The sequence below is a fragment of the Cornus florida genome, unplaced genomic scaffold, assembly GCF_030987335.1.
Source record: "Cornus florida cultivar Cherokee Brave unplaced genomic scaffold, ASM3098733v1 CherokeeBrave_3.0.0_Hap2_Chr02, whole genome shotgun sequence".
NCBI lineage: Eukaryota > Viridiplantae > Streptophyta > Magnoliopsida > Cornales > Cornaceae > Cornus > Cornus florida.
Window position 1 is genome coordinate 4994977 of NW_026775572.1, and position 27523 is coordinate 5022499.

The following is a 27523-nucleotide window of genomic DNA, read 5'->3' on the forward strand; positions in this document are numbered from 1 at the left end:
GTACAAGTTATTTATTTGTCTACCATTTTTCTGTTGGTAGTTGAAGTAGATATCTTTTTCTATCTTGATGTTGAAACTAAATTGCAATTATATTTCATTAATTTCTATTTAATTGGCAACAGGAATAAATTAAATTTGAAATTAATTGCTCCAATTAATTCCATCAATTCTTTTTACCAAATACCTGATATTTGCTCTAGTGGAAAAAAAATTAGGTTTTAATGTAGAAAGAGAATGCAAAAGTTATTGAAGATAACAAAAAGAAATTTGAAGAATAAGAAGGAAAATAAATAAATAATTAAAGATATTTTTAGAAATAGATAATTTTATAGGGAATAAATTAAAAATTTTATGAGGGTATTTAATAAATATTTACAAATTATACCCATAAAATAAAATAAATTTAGTGGATTGAAGGGCGCACTGGCAGAGGAGCCATTTTATTAATTTTAGGAGGAGCATTTTATCAATTCCTACAAATTTATGTTTAAATAAAAAAAAAACTTCTTGTGGACCAATAGGGACCAGTGCACCCAGGAACATGCTGGCTCCGCTCTATATATATATATATGTATATAGTATAGTATTTATGTGCACAAGAGATGTAATATTTGGGTCTAATTATTTGACACATCACTTTTGATTTGTCATCTTTATTAGGAAGTGAATGATTCATATCTTTTTATTAATTTACATGCATGACTAATTAAAATTTGTGGATCAAACAAATCAGTTGAAGTAATGGACCTAAAATTAAATTTTATTTCCATAAATATCATTGGTTAAATTATACGGTTATACCTGTCATGATGATTGATCGAATAGTGCTTTCTCAATTTTTATTCTTGTACGTACTAATTTGAGTATTAATTCGCAACCAAACAAACATCACATATGAACCTGAGATCTAGATGAAGTGAAAAATAAAAGTAAAGGGTTTACTGATCAGAGGAGTTAGAAAATGACCTAAGTTGGTCCCCACAGGTGACACAAATCACTCATAGTGGCCAAACAATGAACATGGGGCCATATGCATAAAACAGAAAGAGCTGAAGAACCCTAGGTGTCTCCCACTATTATTTTAAATCTGTCTTGGTTTTTGCTCCTTTTCAACTCAACCTTTTGTAAGATTGGTCAATTTTCCATGATGAGTTATATAATATACTCTTCATAAAATGTGACATTAATTTACTAATTAAGTTAAAAGTTCTATTAATTAATCCAGCATTATTGAGTTTAAAAAATATCAAATTTTGGACATGAATCCATATGCTTCGCAAAATCAATGAGATAATAAATATTGAAAATCGAAATTTCAATTGGTTTTTGTTACTGTGACAATTAATTGAAGTAAACGGGGATCAGAAAATTCTATTCTTATTCGTTACGAATAAAAATCTAATAATATTTATTAGAGTCACACAAAAAATCAGGAATTATTTGTTAATGAAGTTGATGGGACAGCATTCTAATAATCAATAGATATTTATTAACTTTTTTGTAATCCACCTAGCTTCCAGCCAAAGGGTCAACAAGGCAACAACGAAAATTTCCAACTTTAGCTAACAACCCAGCCCCCTCTCTGGCTCATTCTATGGAAGTCGTAGATTTCGAGAGATTCCCATCTCTCACATATATGGACAAAGTAGAAGAATAGTGACTCTGCCTCGATCTCTCACTTTTCATCTTCTATGCTCTGCTCTGCTCTGCACAGAACCCATTCATGAAGATGATGATGCCTATTAGATTCATTTTCCTGTGGTATATACTCTTCTTTCCCTTCCTTTCCTCCCTCTCATTTGCAAAATTCACTCCTAGATTCCCTTATTCCTTCATTAGGCCACAACAACAACAACAACAACAACAACTTCTTTCTCAGCTTTCCGCCGAAAACCAGCTCTACAAAACCAAATACTTCACCCAAATTCTTGATCACTTCAATTTTCAGCCACAGAGCTACCAGACGTTTCAGCAGAGATATTTGATCAATGACACGTACTGGGGCGGTGCTAAAACAAACGCTCCAATCTTCGTTTACACCGGAAACGAAGGAGACATTGAATGGTTCACTCAAAACACTGGCTTCATGTTCGAGCAAGCCCCTACTTTCAAGGCTCTTCTAGTTTTCATTGAGGTAGTATATACCTTAAATTTTATAACAAGGTTTATTTTTCTTGTCATTTTCCATCCCATAAATAATATGCCTTGAAACCAAATGGCCAATAATATTGCAGCATAGGTTCTATGGAAAATCCATTCCTTTTGGGGGTGACAAAGATATAGCTTACAAGAATGCAAGTACACTAGGATATCTGAGTTCTACGCAGGCATTGGCCGATTACGCCACACTGATCATTGATCTGAAGAAGAATTTGTCAGCAACTGACTCCCCCGTTGTGGTGTTTGGAGGTTCCTATGGAGGAAGTACGATTTCTATTTCTTTTTAATTTCATTAATTACTCTATTCTAAATTTAATTTTATTTTACTCATGGTTGGTGGTCATTTAAAATATGTATATATATATATATATAATAACTGGTCATTTAATTTAAATGGTTGGTTTTTGGTAGGAAATTTATGAAAAACAAATGCAGTAAGTGAATTTTTTTAATGTACTGTGCAGTGCTGGCCGCATGGTTTAGGTTGAAGTACCCTCATGTTACCATTGGAGCCTTGGCATCTTCTTCACCAATCCTCAATTTCGAGAACATTACATCTCCATATAGCTTCAACAACATCATCACTCAAGACTTTAGAGTCTCTCTCTTAAACTCTCTCTCTCTCTATTTATATATATACACACACACATAAATACATACATATTTTCAGTGCACTTTTTTCTTTATTTTTTCAACCTATAAAGACATTAGAGATGAGGTTTAGGATAAGGTTACACATATGGACAGAATTGTATACGCAATGATATATATAGTTTCTTTATGATTGTCCAGCTAGCTTTTAGAGATAAATAATTATTAATTTAACAATATTTGAGAAATGATTCCAAACTACATCTAATATAAATAGATTCAAGCACGTGCACTTCACTTTAATGCATAGTTACAGTATTACTAAAAATAATATAGTACATATTAAAACCGGGCATTTAATTATTATATTATTGTTTCCTTGCAAAAAAAAAAAAAAAAAAAACAAACAGAGTGAGAGTGAGAATTGTTATAAAGTGATCAAAGGGTCATGGCAACAAATTGAAGACACTGAGAATCAACCAGGAGGGTTTGAGGTACTCCGAAAATCATTTAGAATATGCAAGTAAGAACTTAACTCGCACTTATCGTTGCTAATCTTGCAAATTTAAATTTAATTTATCAGGAATCATTTGATATTAATGTTTATTTTTTATTTATTCACAGAAATAAAATTGATGCTGGATATCTAGCGGGTTGGCTTGGCACAGCATATACTTATACGGCGATGACGGATTATCCAACTCCTTCCAATTTTCTCAATCCCTTGCCAGCTTTTCCAATCAAACAAGTATTGTTTTTTGATTTTTTTTTGTGGTTGTCTTGGTTATTAAAATAATTCAAATACTATCATAGCCTCATAGGCTAATATTTTACATTTAGTAGCAATTGATTATTCTATTATAGAGAATAATTTATCAAAGGTTTGCCATTATTTATCTCAATAACAGAGCTTGTAAATTAATTTTCACCCTTCCTTTCTTTGATGGCTGTTTTAAGTCAACTGTATACATTGAGAGAGAGAAATGTTTACTTTTAACTTAATTGTTTTTATTTTTTTTCTAAATGCCTTAAATTCAAAAATTATTGTTTTCACTCTTTGTCCTTAAATATTATATCAGTTTAAGCTATGCAAGCATGAAAACTAATAATAATAATAATAATAATAAAAAGCTTTGAAGTTTTGACATATTTTGTAAATTGTGCAGATGTGCAAGGCAATTGACGATCCAATAACGGGAAATGACACATTCGCAAAGTTGTACGGTGCTGCCAACATATACTACAACACCACTGGTAATGCTACATGTTTTGATCTGTACGATAATTCGGATCCTCACGGCCTTAACGAATGGCAATGGCAGGTATGTACACAATATTCCTTGCTTTGTGTTAAATATATTCCAATATTCCTCTCTTTTTCTCTAATTTTTTTTTTTTTTTTTAAATTCAGGTGACTTATGTGCAAATTAACTTCAAAAATAAAGTAAAAAAGTTTAGCAAATGAAAAAACTTTCGCTATCACATTTTGAAAATTGAGAGATACTTTGGGCCATTTTCTAAAGTTATACATGTATATCACTTTCTTTTTTACTCACATTTCTTTTTCTTTTTTTGGTCCATTGACTTATGTGCAATTAACTTAAAAAATAAAGTAAAAAGTTAGCAAATGAAAAATCTTTCGCCGTCACATTTGGAAAATTGAGAGATACTTTGGGCCATTTTCTAAAATTATACATGTATGTCGGTGTTGGACTATGACGCCGGAAAAAAACCGACAAAAAGAAAAAGAAAAGTGAATAAAAAAATAAACATTCCATTCTATCTAAACACACACATCTTAGTGGTGCATTGGGCCAGCCCAAACTCTCAACCGAGATCTAGGTCCTCAGCTTTTGGGTCGAGTCGACCCCCCCAAATATATATACTCTTTTTGTCACAAAATAAATATCTATTTTTTTCTATTAATATTTTAAAATAGATGTATCATTTACAAAGTCAAAATAATATATGTGTATATATATATATATATTAATATTAATATTACTAACTTAATATTTTTTCATTAAACTTATATCCTTGTGACTCATTATGGATAATTTGATAATTGGTTTTAAAAAAATGATAATACTAAATCTTTACTAGTGAAGATTTATAACATACTGACTATTAATGTGGACCGATAATAAATGAACATACTATCTTTAATTACTAAATAAAAAATATTAAAACTCATTGAGAATTTTAGATAAATCACCTACCCCTTCCACTTCCCTGGCTTTTCACCAATGAAGAGCGGCATGTGGTGTAATTAAGAAGAGCATGTGCACAAAAGTATGGTCATTTAATTTGGATGATTATAAAATCATATCATTTCTTCTTATAATATCCTAATACATACTATATTATAAGAAATTAATCCTTTTTTCCACAGATTCAACTAAGCCCGGTTGCATGGAGTACCCTATTTTGTTATCCTCATCACTTAATTAACTAACGCCCTCTCGTCGAAAATAATATATCATTACTTTCTCTTTTTTTTTTTCTTTTTTTTTTTTTTCTTTTTTTGGTTCTTTTTAGTATCGAATCAACGGTTTGAATTTGGAATTAAAAGAAATTTAGTTCAAAATTTATGCTAAATTTCTTCCAATCCCAAATTTAAAGTGTTAATTCGGTACTCCCAAACACAATATTAAAATATATAGAGTAGAAATATTTAGGACTTATATGTTTGATTTGTAAATTTAGGGGAAAAAAAAAAAAAGAAAATGTAATTGTCCATATATATATATATATATATATATATATATATATAGGAATGACAACCGCATGTATTTTACGATAGACTATGAATGTTGTAATAGTGTTGATTAATCATTGTGGACCGAAAAAGTGAAAGAATTTTGAGATATATAACGTGATAGGAAGATTTGAAATGATGTAACAAACAATTTAATAGTATAGGTTATAAAATTAATTGGTGTAATATTATTGATTTGGAATTGTGGCAGGCTTGTACGGAGATGATAATGCCAACAGAAGGTAGCAACGAAGAGAGTATATTTCCAGCCTCGGAATGGAACTATAATGATCGAGCCCGGTATTGCAAAGCAGCCTACAACATTGAGCCCAGGCCCAACTGGATTACTACCGAGTTCGGTGGTCATGTGAGCAATCTATATAATGAATATATGAGACTGACCCGACCCGACCCTATTTAATTTGTGCGGCAATGATAATGCATGTATGACTTTAACTTTCAAAATTGGTCTGCATGTTTGGGGCAGGATATTGGGACCGTTCTAAAAAGGTTTGGCAGCAATATTATCTTCTTCAATGGTTTGAGAGACCCTTGGAGTGGTGGAGGGTAGGATTGACTCTCTCTCTCTCTCTCTCTCTCTCTCTCTCTCTCTCTCTCTCTCTATATATATATATATATATGTATATATCACAACTTCTTCTTGATTTATGGCAGGGTGCTAAAGAATATATCCAAAAGCATAGTGGCCATAGTTTCAAAAGAAGGTCAGCACACTAAATTATCTTTCAAATTTAAACTAGATGAAATAGAGCACAGCCAGGTTAATGCAGTGAATATACAAGACTTGGAACACAACCGATCAAGTCCCTCGACCATCCTATAAATTTTATTGGAAGCGCAAAATTGATATTTTGGAATTGAAATTGAAAAGAAAAAAAAAAATAAAAAAATCAGTTTAAATTTTGAACTAAATTTTTATTTTTTATTTCCAAATTCAAAAGGGTCGATCCAGTGCTTCAAAAAATAGCAAAAACTTATTTTCTATTGTATCATCTATTGTATGTTTTATGGTCATGTGCTAAGTGTTGTTTTCTCAACAGGGGCTCACCATGTAGACCTCAGGTTCTCAACAAGTGAAGATCCAGAGTGGCTTCGTGAAGTAAGGAGAAGTGAAGTCAATATTATAAAAAAGTGGCTCTCCCAATATTACCACAGCTTGTTCCATCCTTCTCACTAGAGTTATACACACTATTCTACTACCCTATCTGTCCTCCAAGTTGTTAACATTATTTGGCTTCGTTAGCCACAAAATAAAATCAATGGCTCTCTCTTACTTTCGCTTGATAAATAATTTTTTTTTTTTTTTTTTCGTAAAGGAGGGTCTTCTTTCAATACCTACAATTATCTGCAAACTATGAAAATTTATACATAACCAAAGAGCCATAATTTTCTATTCGAAAACCTAACTCCGAACAAGAGAGGGCAGCCTATTGAGCCCAAGTCAATGAAAACAATTTCGCATCGGGGTATACATAATAAAAAAGTCATGATTTTCTATTAGAAAACCCAACTTGGAACAAGAAAGTGTAGTCGATTGAGGCTAAGGTGCTATTTAATAAAACTGAAAATTTCAAGTACTTAATTTTAAGCGCTGAACGTATTAATTTGAAAACTTGTTTGATAACGTTTTAATTTTAAACATTGAACTCATTAAGATTGTTTATTATATATAAAAACTGAAATTTGAAAATTGTACATATTATAATTTTACCCTCAATATCTAATACTCATAATAATTTTATATTTATAATACAAAAATATTAATAAAACAACCATATGCACTCCATGAAATATATCAATTTAACAATGAATATTAATGTCAAATCTAATTACAAAAAAATATAAATTCAAACTTAAATACTTAATATTATCCAAGCAGTACTCATTAAAAATGTGAATGTCTCAAAAATGTTACATTAAACTAAACATATAAAATTTTAAACTCGAGAATTAAACAAGTCATTTGCAATTTGGTTACGCAAATTAACCATAAACACTTGATCGGATTGCCTTTCTGAGGTGTGAATTTTAGAGGATGTCAAATTTTCAGTAATATGAGGTGGAGTCTCAAATTGCAAATCCTCAATCTCATACTGTTCAAAAAGTTCATTCGTGATGATAATTCTTCGAAGGTAATTGTGAATAGTCGCACAAGCAACAACAATATTTCTCTGCACTTCAAATGTATAAGGTGTCATCCTTTTCAAGATTGAAAAACAGCCTTTTAATACTCCAAATGCTCGTTCAATCACATTCCTTAGCTTGGCATGTGCATGGTTACCTACAATATAGTACACCATTTCCCTTGGAAATCACAATTTATAATTGGCGGAATTAATATATATACATATATTTGCAAGTAGTTATAGGTCTAATTATGTAATTTGGAATATTTATGGAATAGATTATACTTTATTTTTTATCACAGAAAGCAAAATAATTTTAGATATCAAAGCACGCCAACAGGCATTAATAATAAGATTATGAGCCCATTTCATCAAAAAGTGTGGCTGCTTTGGGCCAATTTATTGTTGGCAAGGAAATTGATCTGGGACATATTCACTTCGACACTGAACTTACTCCGGTCCAATAGCCTGGCCTGGCTAGGCCCATGTTTATTGTACTAAATTTTACATCATTACTTTTTTTTACAAAAAATAATAATTTTTTGTTTAATTACGTATCTCCCGGTTCCTACTAAGGTCACTTTCATTAAGCTGCATTGTTTAGAAAATCCTTAACAATAATTAAATGAAAACTGTGACTTCAAAAGCGCATGGGGTGTAAATAGTTATGTTGACTCACACACACACACACACTTGTATGATAGTGTAATGAAACTTCCAAACAGCCATTTCAAATGAAATTAGTCGTGTTCCAACTTTTGAAAACTTTATGAGCTACCTAGTCAAGACTAGGTGACTTTTCAAAGCTATTTTAAGCAGAGAAAATAGATGATTTAATAGGAGCTATGTCTGAATAATAAGAGGAGTGGGAAAAAGGGGACCAACAATGAGATGGGCTCATCTTTAGCCTTGTTCCCCTTCAAAGTTAGGCAAAGAATGGGACAGGTCTCCACATTATTTTCAACTTGCCAAAACCCGCTTTGTCATTATCACTAGTATCAAAGTCCAAAGTTGTAGAAATTATACACTTTGTATACATATATATATATACAATTGACTTTAATGTTTAAACACTCTTCTTCAGCATATGAAAATCAATTTCATCTATTAGTAGTACAACACCACTACTAGTTCAATAATTGAAAAGAAGTTCTCATAAATGTAACTTAACCTTGATATGGTAAAAAATGATCGACCAAGAATGGTGTTGACCGACTCTTCAAATGGTGCTCCTACACTGCTCTCAAGGTAGCATTTGAATTTAACCTTTATTGTATTTTTTTTTTTCTTATTTTATCTACCAATTACTAATAACCCAAAGGCTTAAATACACGATCATTATTGTTACTTATTTATTTATTTATATATCATCACATGGATGTCATGTAACTCTTTGAGAATCATGTCATTTTACTGTCACGTGTTGCCACCAAAGTCATAAATACTCGAAGTACGCTCATGACTCTTCCCATCCCTAAATGAGCTTACGAGCAAGCGTATCATCACATGATTGTCGTGTAACTCCTTGAGAATCATGTCATTCCACTGTCACGTGTTGTTACCAGAATCATAAATATTTGAAGTAGGTTCAATGCCTATCCCTGTCTCTAAAGGGGATTAGGAGTGAATGCATCATCACATGGTTATCGTGTAACTCCTTAAGAATCGTGTCATTCTCCTATCACGTGTTGGTACTAGAATCATAAATATTTGAAGTCGGTTCATAGCTGGCTCCTATCTCTAAAAGGGCTTATGAATGAGTATCTTCACATGACTATCGTGTAACTCCTTGAGAAACATGTCATTTTCCTGTCACGTGTTGCCACTAGAGTCATAAATACTCAAATTAGGCTCATGGTTCGGTCCTTATCTCTTGAGCGACTAACGAGCAAACGCATCATCACATGACTGTAGTGAACTTCTTGAGACTCATGTCATTCTCCTGTCAAGTGTTGCTACTAGAATCATAAATACTCAAAGTAGGTTCAATGCTCATCACTATCTATTAAAGACTTATGTGGGAACAGAGTGCGTACAAGTTACACCTCTTTTCAAAAATAAGAGCGAAATTCAAAAAAGAGACGTTATCTAATTTGCTATCAAGGAGGAAATGGTGAATATCATTATTATTCATGTTTTAATTTTGACCAACTTTATTATGAGAATTAATCAAAAAAAAATAATAATAATAATATAGAAAAAAAAAGTCTAATGTGAGAATTTTCTTTGTATCTAACTGCCACTGCAAGAAATAGCTGAGTTTCCATGTATTTTTCCCCCTTTAACCCTAGCACTTGGGGTATGATGTCAAGGGACCACTCTAATAGATGGTCCACACAATAATCCTATGGTTGAAACTTGATAGTCCCCACGTGTGAGCAACCCAATTGCATCAACACATGCAGATTTTCACAAAGATAAAAAGGGCAGTAAGGGAATTGCAGGACAACAGTGACCAGGAAGGAAAATGAAAAAAATAAAAGTTTGAGGTATAGTGTGGGGCTGGCCATTGATCTGGTGGATCCTACCTGATGAGTCCAAGCACGCCTTCTGATAGATTGAATTCATTTCAAGATCCATTTAGAGCCAGGCCGACAGCCAGAAAAAGAGGAGACGTGGCTTCTTCTGTATAGTTTTAGCTTATAATTATTTAATTGAAATATATATACATGTATGTATATATCTATATAATGTATGTGAAGCACCTTAGCTTTTGATGAGTTGTTGCTTGTCATATATATATATATATGAATTAATGCCTTGGGAACTTGATGTTTTGGCCATTTTGATTTTTAATTGGTTTCAGTGGCAGTTAGCAAGCAAGTATAGTTGCATTTAGTGTGTGACGCTATGGTGCTAGGGTGGTCCTTGTTTGAAATCTGTATTTAGCATATACGACCTAGAGAGGAGTGAGAAGAATAAATGGTATATACCTATTAATATATAGTTTGTTAGGTTACAATTTTTATTTTTTTTTGGATGTCTATCATTTCTCACCATTATTATAAGTCAAGTGATACCCATAAGGATTCTCAACCTTTTATTCAGGGATTCAAGTCCCAATATATTGCTTAAATGAATGAAGAAACTCTTTCCCTTCAATTATTAGATTGGATTTGATGAATTATGTAAAAATATTGAGATACTGTTATTTAATTTATTTAAATTTAGACACAACGTGTAATGTGTTAAAAGTCACTGCAGTACATGATTTGTAGTATTGGTTACGATCACAGTGTAACGAATTTGAACAAAGTCAGATGAACTGATCGATACGAGTCGCATATCAAACTAAAAAAAAATTGCCTATAAAACTCTCTAAATTTAACTAGATTGCTCAAGCTGAAAAAAAGCTAGTAAGGCTTATCATACATCAATCATGTTAACGGTGAGGTGAAGTCAACAATTTACATAATGTTTTAATTTGTTTTATTCACTGCCTACTTATCCGAATATATATCGCCATCTAATTAAATACAAATCTCCTGAAAATAATCTTGAGGGGAGGTTGAGTGGTCATTGAGGTCCAAAATGAGTTGTAAATTCAACCCACCTAACTTAAGAGTCCAACATAACGGCTCTATCAATGTCTTGATTATGATTATATGGACTGTATGGTGCATGTTAAGACATGTACACCTATTTAGGTCCCCCATTGTATGATTGGATACCCTAATAAATAATTGAATGAAAATTAAATTAATAAAAAAAAATTCTTTCTTTAGAGGGTTGAAAGCTTACAGGAAAGAATATTTTGGTAATATGAAGGAGTAAAAAAAAATCGAACAAAATTTTTTACTCGTGACTCGTGATTAATGAGATTAATTCGATTAATGTAATTGTTGTATCGTAGAAGATTTATATTCTCTAATAATAGTGAAAAATTAAAGTCACCATCGGCAGGTGATTGGAAACTAATAAAGCCGTGTGATACCTTCTCAACTTAAAATGGATATTTTTGGTATTTTGTTTCTCATTGAACAGTTTTTAACACATGTTAAATAAAGGCTTTGTACCTATAAGTTCTGTAAGTAAGATATTCATTTAATTTACATTGAAAGTTCAAACTTGCCAGTTGCCATAGATGTTTGATACTTTATATGATTATAACAAAAAGTTGCTTCAATAATATACAACAGCTTTTCGGAGAGGTGTCATAAGCATAAATAATTATTTTATTTTGGTTAATGAAAAATTTCAGCTTGAATAGCTAAACACAAGAAAAATGGTGTAAGAACAAAAATTCTAACAAATTTCTTACTAAGTCTAATCCCAAGGTGGTCATATGTTGGTTTGCCAATATATATATATATATATATATATGTTTTTTTTTTTCTTTTAAATATATCTTAGACAAATAATCATTAAAGCCAGCATTTCCTCTTTTTCGATGATCAATTTCTTTATAAAAAAAAAGCGTATAGATTCCTTGGGTGTCTATTGATCGGATCATTATAAATATTATCAGATGCCATGTTACTGGAATTGATTATAGTTTTAAATTCTTAATTTATTAATTATAGTATACAAATATTATTTATTTGTGATGATGACAGTCACATAATACAGATGCGTATCAACCTTTGGATTGTGGTACATTGTTCTTGGTCTTCTGGTACATGTTTGGACAGTAATATTGCTACATTGAAATGATACAATTTGAAGCAGTATCGAGTCATAAAATACTATTCCTGATACTTCAATTTCTAGCATCCATCATCTAGGAAATATTTATTATTCTAGATTCCATACATCACATACATGATACATTTAAGTATGTAGATATATATATATACATTGTAACAAGCAAGCTATCTCCATTGAGAGAGGGTCTTACAGATTGATCATTGAAACCAGGTGGGTTTCACTTGGGAATTGAAGAACTCCAGATATGGAAACTATTATTATTTTTTAAAAATTATTACAGTGTGGCATCTTTATCACAAATTGATGAGGTTGTCTTGTTGCAATCAGAGGTGATCTCATGTGACACAAAATGTTATGTTGTTTTCTAACACATTAAATCATTTACACAATATAATACATGAGTTATATTGATGTGATATAAAGTTGGTACATAATCGATCTAAGATCATGGTTATATAAATAATGTGAAGTTGTTACAATAACATCTTGTACTATGAGAGAGGATCCGTGTCCTATCTTGTTGCTCTGCCATTCAAAATAAATAAATTATTCATATTTTTAAATGGGAGGAACCCTCCACGAATTACATGGTAGATTCCTCACCAACCCCTTGTTTGCGTGTGTTAAAGAAAGCTAGCTCTGTATACACCGAACATCTTTCAAGAGAAAATTTCATGTTTGGATTCTAAGAAAAATATATTTGCAGATAGAAATACATATAGTGGGCGAGTGGAGACGAAATTGAAGTCAATGTTCAATGGAACTCAAATCCAAGATATAGTTATATATATATATATATATATACCTTTACTAGCTAATTAATTAATTAAGTTACTAAACGTCTTTCACACCATCGTTTAGTAACAGAACACTGTATAATTATATGAAAGTGGATGTTATTAAAATACCATCAACACTAAGAAAAATAATTTGCTATTGATGGTCAAACATTTTTTATCACACACTTTTGCTGTTTGTTTGTAATATAAATTTTTATATGCATGTATCTGATAGTGTCTGCTAGTTATCGAGAGCTTAGGCCTAGTCCAATCAACCCATGAGTGAGACGAATTAATACATAGCTGGTGACAAATATATATGTATGATATATATGTGTGTGTGTGTGTAAATGAGCGTGGAAAGGTGACACAAACATATTGTTGGTATTAGACATATATATTTATGATACGGCCCAACAACCTCTATAATGTGTTGCCAAAATGTACTTAAAATAACAAATCGGCCAACCTTTTGTAGGGAAGAAAAGGGTGCCTGAATCCACCTGGAAATTGAGGTGGGTTTTTGTCTCAAACTTAAAACAAAAGTCAGAGATCGATATAAGTAAGCATATAACAGAAAATATTAAAATGTGGGATACGATATGAGGATGGATGATCATCTAGCTAGCTAGCTATTGCAATTAATTCTAGAGAGAGAAAGTGAGATTGGAGTGTGAGGAGAGGATTCATACACGAATGCAAGAGAGAAAAACAAGGGGTGTCCTATTGGACAGCTCTTTATCTCGTCCATCCCTCAGCTTATTGGAAAGGAAAGGGATCTCTGGATATTTTTTCTACACCCAATTGTTTTCTTTTGCTCCTCTGTAATATTACACTAGGAATGGCCAAACAACAATAATGCTGTCATGCACGTGACATAAATTACTGTTCCTGTGCTTATAATACTATTTCCAGTCCTAAATTCACCACAATTTTAACCACTTCCCTTTTTTTAAATCCCATTTGTTTACCTTTACACCCACTTGATTGTGTGTGATGTTTGTATGGACTACCGTGCTAGATTGCATACGTATGTATTTAATTAAGGTGTGGACTCTCAATAAAGTTATCGATTCTCGACAAGTATAATACAGTTTTTCTTAAATAAATTTTACACCCATACATGATTTTTGTTACGGTGATTCCCACACTCTACAAATGTAATTATTTTTAGTTACGGTGAATCTCACTGTACAAATGTAATTATTTTTAGTTACGGTGAATCTCACTGTACAAATGTAATTATTTCAACGAGTGTAACACAGTAAGTCTTCGTATATATTTTAAACAGTAACTTCAATTCAGAAATAATCCCATGTGCGCCATCAGTAAACATATATGAAAAACAAGGGTTGGGACAACCGTTGGATGGTGTTGGAGGGTCATTATGTCAGGATGGCCCCACCACTTGATTAATTTGCCCACATAGTAACATGGTATGTCTCTAACAGAAGTAATATTCACCTTTATAATCTCATGAATTCCATCTCATGTTAATTAATTATTCACACACATTACATATAATCTGCAAAATTCAGTGCCCCAAATTTTCATTTCTTCCGCTATAACATTAAGGAATGTTAAATCTAATAACTTTTTGACTGTCTATACACGCAATTTATTTAATGCAATGTAATATAATATCTCTCATATAATAAATCTGTCTCTTCCAACACTTTTCATTCACTTGTAATATATATTAATTGATTCACGGGTAATGTCTATATATATATATATATAGACACACATATAAGAAGAGTAGATGTAGTAGTTACTGTATGGGTTCATGGCAATGGGTTATTAAACCAAAATTGCACATATATCTGATATCACGCAAAAACCTTAAAAGTAGTCTTGTACTTGCACTCCTCTCTCATTGTCACTTCTTGCTAGCTACATAAATAGTTCCCACGTTCTGCATCAACACCATAATCATCACGCCTCTCCGTCCCCACACTCCAATCCCCTTCACTAATTTCCCATTCCCACAGTTTTCTACATCAACATTCAAATCATCACTACTCTCACACACATACATATATTTCACATCTCTCTCTATCTCTTTCTCTCTCTAAATATGTCCATAAATCACTTCTCTTCGGACCTTCCAGAAGCTCACTGGTGGACACAACACCAACCCATCATACACCCAAATCCCATAACCCCATCCTCTAAACACACACCCAATTTCATCTCTCACTGCTATCCCAATACTCAGTTTTGGCCTAATTCTCACCACCACAACCGACTCACCGCCACCGACAACTCCACCGCCACTGCCACGGCCACCATGTTTTGTGCACAAAACACCGCTTCACAATTCAACTTAAACCAAGAAGACAATGAAGAACTCGACGACCAACTCAATCATGTCGACAGATATGAAAACCTCTCCCAACAGGAACAAGAAGTGCGAGAGCCTATGTTCGAGAAGTCGCTGACGCCGAGCGATGTTGGAAAGCTGAACCGACTCGTCATACCGAAACAACACGCCGAGAAATACTTCCCACTCGGTGGCGGTGACTCGGGCGAGAAAGGATTGTTGCTGAGTTTCGACGACGAGTCAGGCAAGTGCTGGAGGTTTCGCTATTCTTATTGGAACAGCAGCCAAAGCTACGTGTTGACAAAGGGTTGGAGTCGTTTCGTTAAAGAAAAGCGGCTCGACGCCGGCGACGTCGTTGTGTTCGAGCGCCACCGCTCCGACGACGACCGACTCTTTATTGGGTGGAGGCGGCGGTGCACTGCTGTCGCCGCCACGGGGCAAGATAACGCGGTGGCTCAGCCGAGTGCGGTGGCTTCTAATAGTGGTGGGTGGACCCAGGTGTACTATTCTGCGCATCCTTATCCTTCGCACCCTCATGGGCCTCCTATACCATACCAACCTGACTGTCTTCATGCAGGTATCATTTTTTTTCCACACTACATTACATCAACCCTATCTTGTTTTTATTTTCTTCTATTTATTATTATATGCCTGTAAATACGCACATAACATGTATGTATATAATATACGCACATAAAGTGCGTGCGAAACACCTTCCAATTACTTGGGAGCTATGTTTATGTATGTTTTATGAATTAGAAATATGCATATTGAATGTGTTTGTGTATATATATATACATGTAAGGCTAGTCCATCATCATGTTCCAATTTGACACAGGAGTATGAAGCTCAACACGAGACATATCTTTTTACTGTCTCTACTTAAAATTAAGCTCACATAAAATTTGACATTTTGTTACACATATATTTAGTTTGCACAACATTTTTAACAACGCAAAAATAAATAAACAAAAATTAGCAGTACTATGTGTTGTGTTGTGTGTGTTTTTATAGAAAAGATATTGATAATTTGTGCGTTGAATGTATTATTACAGGGTCAATTGTGCAGAATCAAACTACGCCGAGTGGGAACTCCAAGACAGTGAGGCTGTTTGGGGTGAATCTGCCGTGCCAGTTGGATGATGAGTCCGAGCCACCTACTCCTGATAGTTCTTCTGTGTCTAGCCAGGTTCAAGCCATCTATCAATATTACCCAGAAACTCATCCTTCACACCAAGTATGCCAAATATTTTAATATTACCTTCTAAAAAGTCCAATTTAGCTTGTCGAATTTTCCATTAATTTGTGTGATGAAATAATAAATGTCTAATTTACTCGTGTTGTAGTTGAATGTTGCATTAAAAACAACGAAGTGGTTAAGAGGAGGAATATTTAGATAATACATGATTGTATAACTATTTTTAACATGCGAATTTACCATTTATAACCTAAAAAAAATGAGGTTATTAGTATAATTATTGTTATGTGCACATACCACATTCAACCCACCCTCCACATCAAATTTTTTACGTTCTGCACCACACAATTTTCCATGACTGATAAACGTTAGAGTAGGACACAAATAGAGAGGATGTCAGCTTGACACTATACTATACTGCTTACATGCTAAGTCGTGTGGCTAAGTCAGTTTCCATGTATTATATCAGTATTATTTTGAAACTGTTCTTATATCAGTATTATTTTGAATTTGCCTTCTTTATACGCTAAGTCGTATATTTTAGTATTATATTCTAAAGACGTGGCTAATTCAATTTCCACGTGTCATATCTGTATTATTTTAAAACTGCTCTCACATGCTAAGTTGTATATTTTAGTATTATATTCTAAAGACGTGGCTAGTTCAATTTTCACGTGTCATAACTATATTATTTTAAAACTGCTCTCACATGCTAAGTTGTATTAATTCAGTTTCCATGTGTTATATCAGTATTATTTTTAAATTGCTCTCATATGCTAAGTCGTATATTTTAGTATTACATTCTAAAAACATGGCTAATCCAATTTTCACGTGTTATATCAATATTATTTTGAAATTGCTCTCACATACTAAGTCGTATATTTTTAGTACTGCTTTCTAAAGACATGACTAATCTAATTTCCACATGTTCTATCAGTACTATTTTGAAACTGTGCTCACATGCTAACTCATGTACATTTTAATATTACCTTCTACAGAAGTGACTAATCCAATATCCATCTAGAGTACTACCTTCTATTGAAGTGACTAATCCAATTTCCACTCAACACTATTATTTTGAAATTGCTCTTTACATGCTACATCGAATATTTCAGTATTACCTTCTAAAATCAGTATTATTTTGAAACTGCTCTTTAAACAGGTTGAAGCTTAAAAATACTTTCGAAACTGACCTCTTGAAATATCATAGTCTTTTTTTAGAAAGACAAAAACGATTTTAGTAAAGTTATGGCTTTCTATAAAAGACATAAACATCTCAATAAAGTAGTCTTTTTTTCTAAAAAGACATATTTATTAAGAAAAGTTGTGTGTGATTAGGCCTATTACAACTTTCAAAGAGATGTGTTACCAACCATTGTAAATAGGATTTAAAAAAGAAAATAACTTGCCAATAAAGATGTTACTATTTACATACCTAAATTTATATAGGCGTAAATAGGAACATAGAAGTGTTCTTAAAACATCTACTTCTTGGGGGCTTGTGCTCACAAAAACTATTATCTCAATATTCCAAAAGAATTAAGTATAAGATTTAGTACAAAGAATAGACGGACATGGGCTAGGTACATTCTCTCTCTTGCTGCTTCTTTATAATCAAACTATTGACAAATTTGACTCCTGATCTTTCCTTTGTCATTGTTAAGAACTATATAATATGCATACACAAGTGGGTTTAATTTAAAAAAAAAAAATTTCTTGGGCAAGTGTAATGATTTTGATATTTAGTGAGGTCAAGAATGAAGATAGATAGATACATGATGTTTCATCTACCTAACACAACCAATTGTTTACAGTTCTGGTAGTGTTCAGATATATACCGTAACTAGTTTCACCTGATGGTGGTCATGATATTGATGCTTATATATATTACATATATATAATATTTCATGGTTACTCCTCAATAATTATGTTGTATTGTTGCAACAGGATACCAATTTCTCGAGTGATGTCAACCAGATGAATTATCGCTGAGGATAAGATCTCTGGATGTAACGTCCAGATTGACCTATTGGGCCACTTGGCATATCAAAAAAAAAATAAAAAAATAAATAAAAAAGGGAAAATCCCAGATTTTCAGGCAACTTTCTCTCACTAGAAAAAAAGAAAAAAAAAAGATGGATTCACCACCAAAGTCAGGAAGGGAGGAAGAAGCAAAAGGAAATGGAGGTGAAAGAGACTTGAGGATGGGTAGGGGAGTGGGTGGCCCCACAAAAGATAGGGCTGACGTAATCCAGGCCCAAATGGGGGAATATGGGTCGTTGCAATCAGGAATCTATATATATATATTGCTACTGTTGTGATTCTGCCTGAAGATTTTTCATAGGGCTTCATCATTCGCCATATAGATCACAAAAATAAGTTAGTAGAGGGGAGGTGATGTGGTGGGCAAGTGGGTGGGTGGGTGGACTTGTTAAGTTGATAAGATGGGTGACAACCCCCAAGTAGTAGTACTAGCCCACTCCTCTTTCTCCATCACCTATGTAACTGCTATCTAATGTTTTGTTCATCTGTTGTTGTTTTGAAATTTTCAAAAGCTATATTTAATGAATAGTATGTTCAATTATGCTATACCTATATTTTTGTTGCTAATTTGATGTCAGGTCAGTAGTCTCTCACACCCACACCCACAAACTCTTTATTGAAATATAGGATATATGAATATATGTATTGATTTATGCAAGTGATGATGATGAAATTATTGTCAATCAACATTCAAATGTATGTACGAGAATAGGATATGACAAAATTGATTTTATATTAACTATAAATCATTCAAGTAATGTCTACGTAATAATAATTATTATTATTTTTAGATTTTAGTTTTTATAATCTCATTGTAAAAAATTTTACAACCATGTGTGGATTAATTGTGGTCCCTTGGAATCATGGGTCACGTTATCATTTTGAAATTTAGCACCTCCAAAAGAGGGACAACCAGAAATTCTGAAAAGCAGCATTCTAAGACCAAAGAATATGGAAAAGGAGGAGGGAAAGAAGATTACATAGAGAGATTACATAGAAGATCACATAAAGGATGTAAATCATGTGAGATGCTTTGAAAAGTACGAGGAGGAAATATACAATGTTACTCTCAGGGAGTCTACATTGGAACAACATTAGACCTGTGTTGTTGTCTTGCCCCAAAATAATAATAACAATAATATATAAATTAATTAATTAATTTATTTTAAAATAAATAGAGTGGAAAATGGTACCAAATAAATCTTAATGCACACCAATTTTAGGTCAATTGCAGTTCATCACCATACTGCCTGCTCTCAATTGATGACTGGCCATTATATAACTGTTGACCTAAGCCCCTGTCCTTGGCAGGTGCTTTAAACTGCTGTTAGTGTTTTCTTTCGCACCTATTTAATGTTAACATAAAAGGGACTATAAAGAGTTGAGAGTTTTTACACAAGGTGACCTTCATAATGTCTTATCAATGCTAGTTATCAAGGGCTTTGTGGCCTAATGATATCTCCTCTACCTCCCAAGGTGGATAGTGAGGATTCGAGTCTCCAAAGGAGTAAAGTAGATGTGTGTAGTGTGTGTGAATTTCTTGCCAATGATTAAATATATATATATATATATATATATATATATATATATATATATATATATATATATATATATATCAGTGCTAGTTGGGATGCAACAATTGCCTGAAGTAACATGATAAAGAATCCAAGGGTACCCTAAGTGCCCTACGACCACGAAATTTCGTTAATATAGCGAAACAAGAAAGAAACATAGATGGAGATGCACAGTCAACCTGTTATAATGAATATGGAATATCAAATGGGATATTAGAACAGTGCAAGGGCATATAAAGGATTTTAACTTGTGCCTTCCAACCTCCAAAATGTTACATTTTGTAAGCTTTCATTATATAATGAGAATACTCATCCATAGTGGTTTTCTAAAATTTTCATAAAGGTTTCTCTAAAAAAATAAAAAATAAATAAACCTTAGTTTTCCTGAAAAGCAAAAGCAAGTTTTTTCGTACTTCAAAAATAGTTTCTGGTGAGAATGGTTTTTGTTAAAAAAAAAACATTTCAAAAAGTTCTATACACCTATAAAAGACCCTCTGATTAATATGAAGTCAGATATGATTGTTGTTAAATACAGGAATATCTGGTGAATTACAAATTTGGACTTGACCAATCCTTTCACCTATGAAGCATAACTAACCACCTTCCTATATTTGTTAAAATATACGCATTCTCTTTATTCACTCAAGTCAAATCAACTAAGACTTGGTTGGCTAAATAACATTCAAACTTTAGCCTATAATGGCATCCGAACTAGGCCTCAAGCTAGCAAACCAATCTAGCAGGGAAGCAGTCCTGATCATTAGGTCATTCAGGAATTTACAACTACTTGAGCACACCGAGTATGGTTTCTGACAACTGCCAGTAACACTTAAGCAAATGTGTATTAACAAAAAAAAAAGGAGAATTTTACAACTACCTCGTGAATTATCTGGGTCAACAGGCTTTTTATTTGCAGTTAAATGTTGAATACGAGAATTCGGAGATTTTGATACACTGAGCAGTTGAATAAAGAAAGTAAAGATGGATGAAATGAAAGGATGCATTACCTGTGTGAGTAGTCAAATATAATGTCATCATGTGCTTATCCGGGTCCATAGAGATTGAGACAAGATAGATACCCATTGACCTCTGCTGGCAATGGCGTCCAATTACAGTGGGTGTGCAAGTGGGAGGGTCCCCAGATATGTCATCTTATCATATGCCTTAAGGTAGTGACTGATTATTGGACTGAAGGGACTCCTCCATTATGTGTTTGCACTGCAAAAATAATTCAATTATTCATGCGTTAGTACAGTATAAACAAATGAAAACCATGTGAGTACATGTTGCTCCCACTTTGCTTTTCGTCTCATCAGGATTCTTGCCTTTTAGGCTTTTCGGAAAACCTCATTTTCACCTCCTCTTGTACCTGGCAAAGAAAGAAAATAATACTTTGTCATCATTGAAATGAAAACAAAAGTTAGAAAAAGAGAACCTTAAATTCCATTGAAATAACAAATAATTGACAATGATACGAAAAGATATTAAATTTTGGAAACAAGATAGATATGCAAAAGATTATATAGCAAAACAGCCATAAGAAATACCTGCCTCTCCTTTGGAAACAGGTCCATCACATAGCAGAGACTAATAAAAAGAGTTACTGGAGACGATGAATCTTGATGCCTTTTTAATCACCGATATGCTAAAGATACTAGTTATTGGGCATCAAGACAAATCTAGGTATCATGCACTTGATGATAAAGCAAATACCCATATGCTTGAAAAGACCTGAACCAAAACCAAGTCATGAGGCAGCAGCCAATGTTGCAGCTCCACCAACAATTACCTAATAGAGCAACCCACACACAGGTCCCTCAATAACAGAAATCATTCTTCAAGTAGTTAATCTCACAATAATTTCACTCTTGGGGCCGCTTATACAAGCTTTGTTAAGAGTGGGACGCCACAGCTCTTACAGCGACTTGTTAACCAAAAGTAAGAGCCAGCTCCTCATGTATGTGCCTAAGTACTCTATTTAGATCTTCATATAATGCAAGTCTTTTTCAAGCATCATCGCCACCTCACCTTTTATCTCATGTATATGTAGACAAAAACCCCACTTTCAATCTGAACTTTAATCAAACTTCTCATCTGATTTCAATTTCAAACTCCCCATGACCAAGCATTCCAAGATGTTTAACAGCCACACACGTCTTTCTTTGACATTATCAATGTATATTCAACGCCCTGTTCAATCTCAACTTCAATCTAACTCCCTGTTCAATCTCAACTTCAAACTCCCCTTCCTCCAATGAAAGCGCCTTTCCTTGTGTTTCCAAGACTGCGCCACGCATATTTTCCTTTAAGAAGATAGCAGAAACACCCTACGGTCTTTCCGTTTCAAACAGATGTTCTACTGCAGAAAACCAATCCAGACACCTAATGATCCTGTAGCAAAGAGACAAATGCCCAAAATGGGAACAGCAGTAACAAAGTGCCTTCTACTCTAATTTTTCAGCTCATTATTAGTACAAGCAAATAACATGAAATACAGTTCTTGCATCAGTATAAGCGTATATTGGTGGGTTTTCTCATATCATATTAGTATTGTATAAAACAACCACAAGTTATAAACAGCCTTCTTTCTGTTTCAAATTAGTCTCCCCTTTCACCCACCTTCTCACCCAACCGCAATATATTTGGGTGTGAGCGCGCATATATATAAAGGAAGGTCAATGCTCCCACCCTTCTATCAGTTCATTAGAGGAACAGCAGAAGAGAGAGAAGGGAGAGGGGGAGAGGGGGGATGGGGAATCAAAACTCACTCTCTCAAAAACCAAGTCTGAGCCTCCTTGCTTACACATGGTAGCAGTCTTCAGGCTTTATTCAAAATGCTATTCATCCAATCAGATACCCCAGACATCATAGTTTTAAATCATCAATTTCATAACCAAGATAATATGTTGCTTGTTTTAATTTTTTCTGAAGATTTCTTTTTCGCAAGAAAAAACATATACATCACAAGTATGAATCAATAAGAGATACAAGAGTCATATAATATGGTAAGCACAGACCAGTACAAGGAATGGATGAGAGAATTTAAACAAAACGAGAGAGAGATGGAATTAAATATACAAAGCTTATCCTCATAAATCTGTAACATTCAGGTTTATGTTTAACAAACATATATCCGTCAAAAGGGATGGATTTTGAAGGTCCCAAAAATTGCCACTCATTAAAAAGATCAACTCAATTTTTGGTGGTATCCTCTTCCGGCGGAGTCATGATGTCTAGAATCTTCCTTCTCCATGATTTGTTGTTTACCTTCTTGATTCCAATCTAAGAAACTTCAAAGTGCATCTATATATGCATAAGCTCTTGCAATCATGAAATCATGAAACAGGCCTAAGCTCTTGGATATGGTACTTCGGCACGTATAAAAAACAGGTAAAAGAAGTGTTTACGAATGTTCTGGCATAAAAATCCAGGAAGATGCTTCCTCTTGTCATTTTCCACTTTGACAACAGCCTATTGCTATACCCACAAAAAATTAAACCAGTTCAATAGCTTTAAATGTACATATAATCCAACAAGAATTTTTTCTAGAAGGAAGTAGACAAAGTGTGACCAATAAAATAAATGTTTCAAATGACACAGATTCTGAAGTCTAGTTAAATCTCTGTTGTTGGGAAGGAAGATGGAACGGAAATGTTCAACAACAGAACCTACAAGTATTCAATTAGTAACACTAATTTCTTGAACTTCGTTAAGCAATCAATATCGTTCATTTCATCAACGAGCCAAAGAGTTTGTCAACCATTTCAGTAACTTTTCCTCTATTTCACTTTCTTATGTCACACCACAAAAAATTACCTCTAATAGTTGTTAAAATGTTGTACTGACACAACCAGGGGCGGAGCCAGGATTTGGCAATTTGTTTTAAAAAAATAAAAAATCACAGATGAGAATGGCGAAGACGACAACAGAAGCAATTTTGATTTTCAAAAAACGTAAAATGTTAGAAATAATAAGAGGGCCTTATATGCTAATGCTCCAAGCAAATTTTCAGAAAATATCAGGATCTAAAAAATCTATTGGCAAGGGAAAAAAAGGTAGAATTTGAAGAAATCAAAATATGATTTTTACTATAAATAAGTCTCTAAAAACAAAATGACTTAGAACTGACTAGCAAAAGAAACTGTTAGTGATAAGTAACGAATTTGACTCTAAACAGTATAGCAGAAACATATGAACCATTGTGAAAGTAAATCTAACTAAATAATCACAAAGACACAAACCGATTAAAGTCATTACAAGCTAACAAAGATTGATCTTCTACATCTAAAGATAAGTCACAAAAATCAAAATTTAACAAGATAATTTTTTAAGATCTCTCAACGGATTAACATCTGAAATTCAAATAAAAGCAGGAAACAATATAATTGAAACAGCAAAACGAAGATCAAAGAACTCAAAGCAAAATGAGAGATCAAACAAACTGAAGTGGGAAACTTGATTTAGAAAAAAACTAAAAAAAAAAAAATGGACAACAAAAAAGTGAAAGAAGCCTCAATTGGGAAAAAAAATTGAGAGGGGGCCTCAAAACGATAGAAAGTATTAATATATATTAATTGATGTTAAATGAGAGAAAGTATTACTAATAGATAGATAGATTATATATATATATATATATATATATATATAACTATTACTATTTTTTTGTTTGAGGCCCATTAAAGAAAAATTTCTGGGGGGTCCAACTGGCCAAGTATGCACTTACCTATACTTCTTTTTGTTTTTAGCCTATACTAAAAAAAAAAAAATTCAAAACTTTTGGGGGGGCCATGGCCCCCCTCCCTCCGCCCCTGGGCACGACATTTTAAAGTGAGGGATGTGGTCGATGTTCTGTTTTTCTTATCACAGTGTTCCTTTCTCAATTGTGAATCATTCTAATTATTTTTGCCTTACCCAAAAAAACAAAAAACAAAAGGCCATAAAAACTGATGTGTAGACTGTGTAGTTACCCTAAATTCAGAAAAACCTGGATATTCTTTGATTGTAATCCCACTAAAATTGAGAGAACATATAGTGCTAGGACTCACAAAAGGGAGGGTGTGGATTGAACTGATTTCGTTTTGGTTAAAACGTCTGGTAAACCCATTAAAAAGATCCCAACAAATTAAATGGGTCCACTGCTCAGATCAACATTAATCAAATAAATCCGGATATAAAGCTGCACATGTATTGCATGTATCACGGTAAAATATACAAGCTTCAACAAAATGAAAGGAAAAGTAAAGACGATATATTTCAAGTTCAAACAGTTTTTTTCTTTTCTATCTTCTTTATCTATTTATTTACTTGAAGTATCATAAGAAAAATACCTCTTGGGAATCCAAAAAATGATAAGAAAAACAGGAACATAAATTAAAATTATTTTTCTACCCATTAAATACACAATATCGTCCCAATACTTTTTGCCAGATTGCTTACCTAACAATATTCTTTTTTTCCCCTTTTTGGAGAGAAATTTTCTATCTAAACAAAAAGAGAGGGAAAAATAAAAAAAAAAATTAAAAAAATTAAAAAAAAAAAACAATCTTTAAATCTTTTCCTATAATGTTGTAGAATTCACATCAGAACAGGACCGTCCGACAACTACCACATTGCCTATTATTTTTTCTCAACACCGGCAATTCACTGACCGTCCGACACCTACTCAATAAACGAAATACAAAATACGAATCGTAATCCATTAATAGTTATACTTAATACCACCAACACCGAAGCAAACAAAGATGGAATAGAACATGTATAATAATATATATAGATAAACACTTCAGCATTCATACCAGATCGACACAAATCTTCCGTTGCAGACTATTCTTACCCCAATTTCAATTTCAATTTCAATTTCTGAAGGAAGAACATCAACCCTAGGCTACGTTTGTTTGGTAAGCCAACGGCTTGTAGCCGTTAAATGCCTCTTAAAAAAATACCTATATAAAATTCCTAAATTATAATAAATTGGGTACAGTGCCAAAAAAAAGGCCAAACTAGTGTTCTTTTGTAAATAACCTTTCCCGAACTAAAAATTGCATTCCTTAATTACTAATTCATTATAATTAAGGACAAATTTATCACAAAAAATTATTTTACTCTTTCTTATTAAAATTATTAGTTCTTGTTAAATTATTTTTTATTATAATTTCTTTTATTCAAAAATTAATTATACTATTTACCTTAATTTTATAATTATTATCAATTTATCATAAAAATGGAAAATAAGAAATAAATTAGTAGCTACCATTTTTTAAAATGATTAACTTATTATAATAAAACTTATTATACTCACTTTTTAAAAATATTAGTGTAAAAAAATAACTTCTTTTTGATACAATATTCAAGCAAAATTAATAAATTACGTAAATAAAAAATATCTTCTTTTTTATGCAATATTAATAAATTACGTAAATAAAAAATTTCTTATTTTTTATGCAATATATTCATTCAAAATTAAGCAATTACTTAAATTATTTCCAACTTTTCTACTTAATATTTTTATTTAAATAATTAACTTCAAAATTAAAGGCAAAATTATTCAAATTTAATGGAGAATATTTCATCAAATTAGTATAAATTGTTTTCATAATTTATTTCAACAAGAAAAATAGATCAAGTGTAATTCAATAAAAAAATAGTACTACGGTTATTTAAATAAAAAATAGACAAGGCAATAGGGCATTTTGCAACTAAATGTCATAGTTCAGGAGGTTTTATGAAGGAAAAAAAAATACTTCAAGGAGTTATTTGCAAATTTAAACATAATTTAGTGGGGCTTTGCACTTTACCCTAATAATTTTTCAAATTACCTCCGGTAAACATGCAAATCTTTAATAATTTTTATGCAACTAATTTAAAAGGATAGTTTACATTTTCAAATAGTCCCGGTGCTATAGTCTTTTATTTCTCACCTTGACATGAAAGAGGGGGTGTGGCAAGGTGAAAAAAAAATAGTTAAAATTTATATTTTAGTACATGGATTGATTATCAATCCAAAATATTTTTATGATTTAATCCGCATAGGTGGTTTAAAAGATAAAGGATTTTTCGTAAGGGGTCTTTTGAAAAGAACAGTAAATTCAAATTTCTTAGGTTTAATTTCACAAGGTACCAAGACACTCGAGTTTAAATGATATAGTCTTAAATTTAGTCCCACAAAATGCTAAAACACCCAAATTAAAATGATATAATATGATTGGTGAGTGATTGCACACTTTTCAAAGTTTGCAAACCATTGATGTTGATTGAACACTTTTAGGGGCCGTTTGGCATGCGTTTTGTTTTTGGCTAAAACAGA

At 32.6% G+C, this 27523-nt stretch overlaps 2 protein-coding genes across 3 annotated transcripts; both read left to right on the forward strand.

Annotated features, from left to right (window-relative positions):
* The first annotated feature begins 1514 nt into the window (after nucleotides 1-1514).
* Nucleotides 1515-6838, forward strand: LOC132293252 (uncharacterized). Its single transcript, XM_059790631.1, has 10 exons — nucleotides 1515-2134; nucleotides 2235-2424; nucleotides 2625-2758; nucleotides 3162-3274; nucleotides 3376-3499; nucleotides 3918-4073; nucleotides 5721-5876; nucleotides 5997-6076; nucleotides 6185-6234; nucleotides 6571-6838. The coding sequence occupies exons 1-10, from the start codon at nucleotides 1724-1726 to the stop codon at nucleotides 6705-6707; spliced, it is 1551 nt and encodes a 516-aa protein (XP_059646614.1). The 5' UTR covers nucleotides 1515-1723; the 3' UTR covers nucleotides 6708-6838.
* An 8122-nt stretch (nucleotides 6839-14960) lies between these two features.
* Nucleotides 14961-19192, forward strand: LOC132293253 (B3 domain-containing protein At2g36080-like). 2 transcript variants are annotated; one of them, XM_059790634.1, is made up of 3 exons: nucleotides 14961-15982; nucleotides 16461-16594; nucleotides 18551-19192. In XM_059790634.1, exons 1-3 carry the CDS (start codon nucleotides 15160-15162, stop codon nucleotides 18593-18595), a joined length of 1002 nt encoding a protein of 333 aa, XP_059646617.1. In that variant the 5' UTR covers nucleotides 14961-15159; the 3' UTR covers nucleotides 18596-19192. The 2 variants fall into 2 exon arrangements, with proteins under 2 accessions (XP_059646617.1, XP_059646615.1); XM_059790632.1 differs by having other exon boundaries at nucleotides 14972-15982; nucleotides 16461-16642.
* Nucleotides 19193-27523: the final 8331 nt, after the last annotated feature.

Bases quoted from the DNA above. Each gene is read 5' to 3' on its own strand.
- LOC132293252 (XM_059790631.1), top strand. From the start codon at position 1,724: ATGAAGATGATGATGCCTATTAGATTCATTTTCCTGTGGTATATACTC. The intron at 3,275-3,375 runs GTAAGAACTTAA...ATTTATTCACAG, and splicing joins AAATCATTTAGAATATGCAA to AAATAAAATTGATGCTGGAT. The intron at 3,500-3,917 runs GTATTGTTTTTT...TAAATTGTGCAG, and splicing joins CAGCTTTTCCAATCAAACAA to ATGTGCAAGGCAATTGACGA.
- LOC132293253 (XM_059790632.1), top strand. From the start codon at position 15,160: ATGTCCATAAATCACTTCTCTTCGGACCTTCCAGAAGCTCACTGGTGG. The intron at 15,983-16,460 runs GTATCATTTTTT...GTATTATTACAG, and splicing joins ACCTGACTGTCTTCATGCAG to GGTCAATTGTGCAGAATCAA. The intron at 16,643-18,550 runs GTATGCCAAATA...TTGTTGCAACAG, and splicing joins AAACTCATCCTTCACACCAA to GATACCAATTTCTCGAGTGA.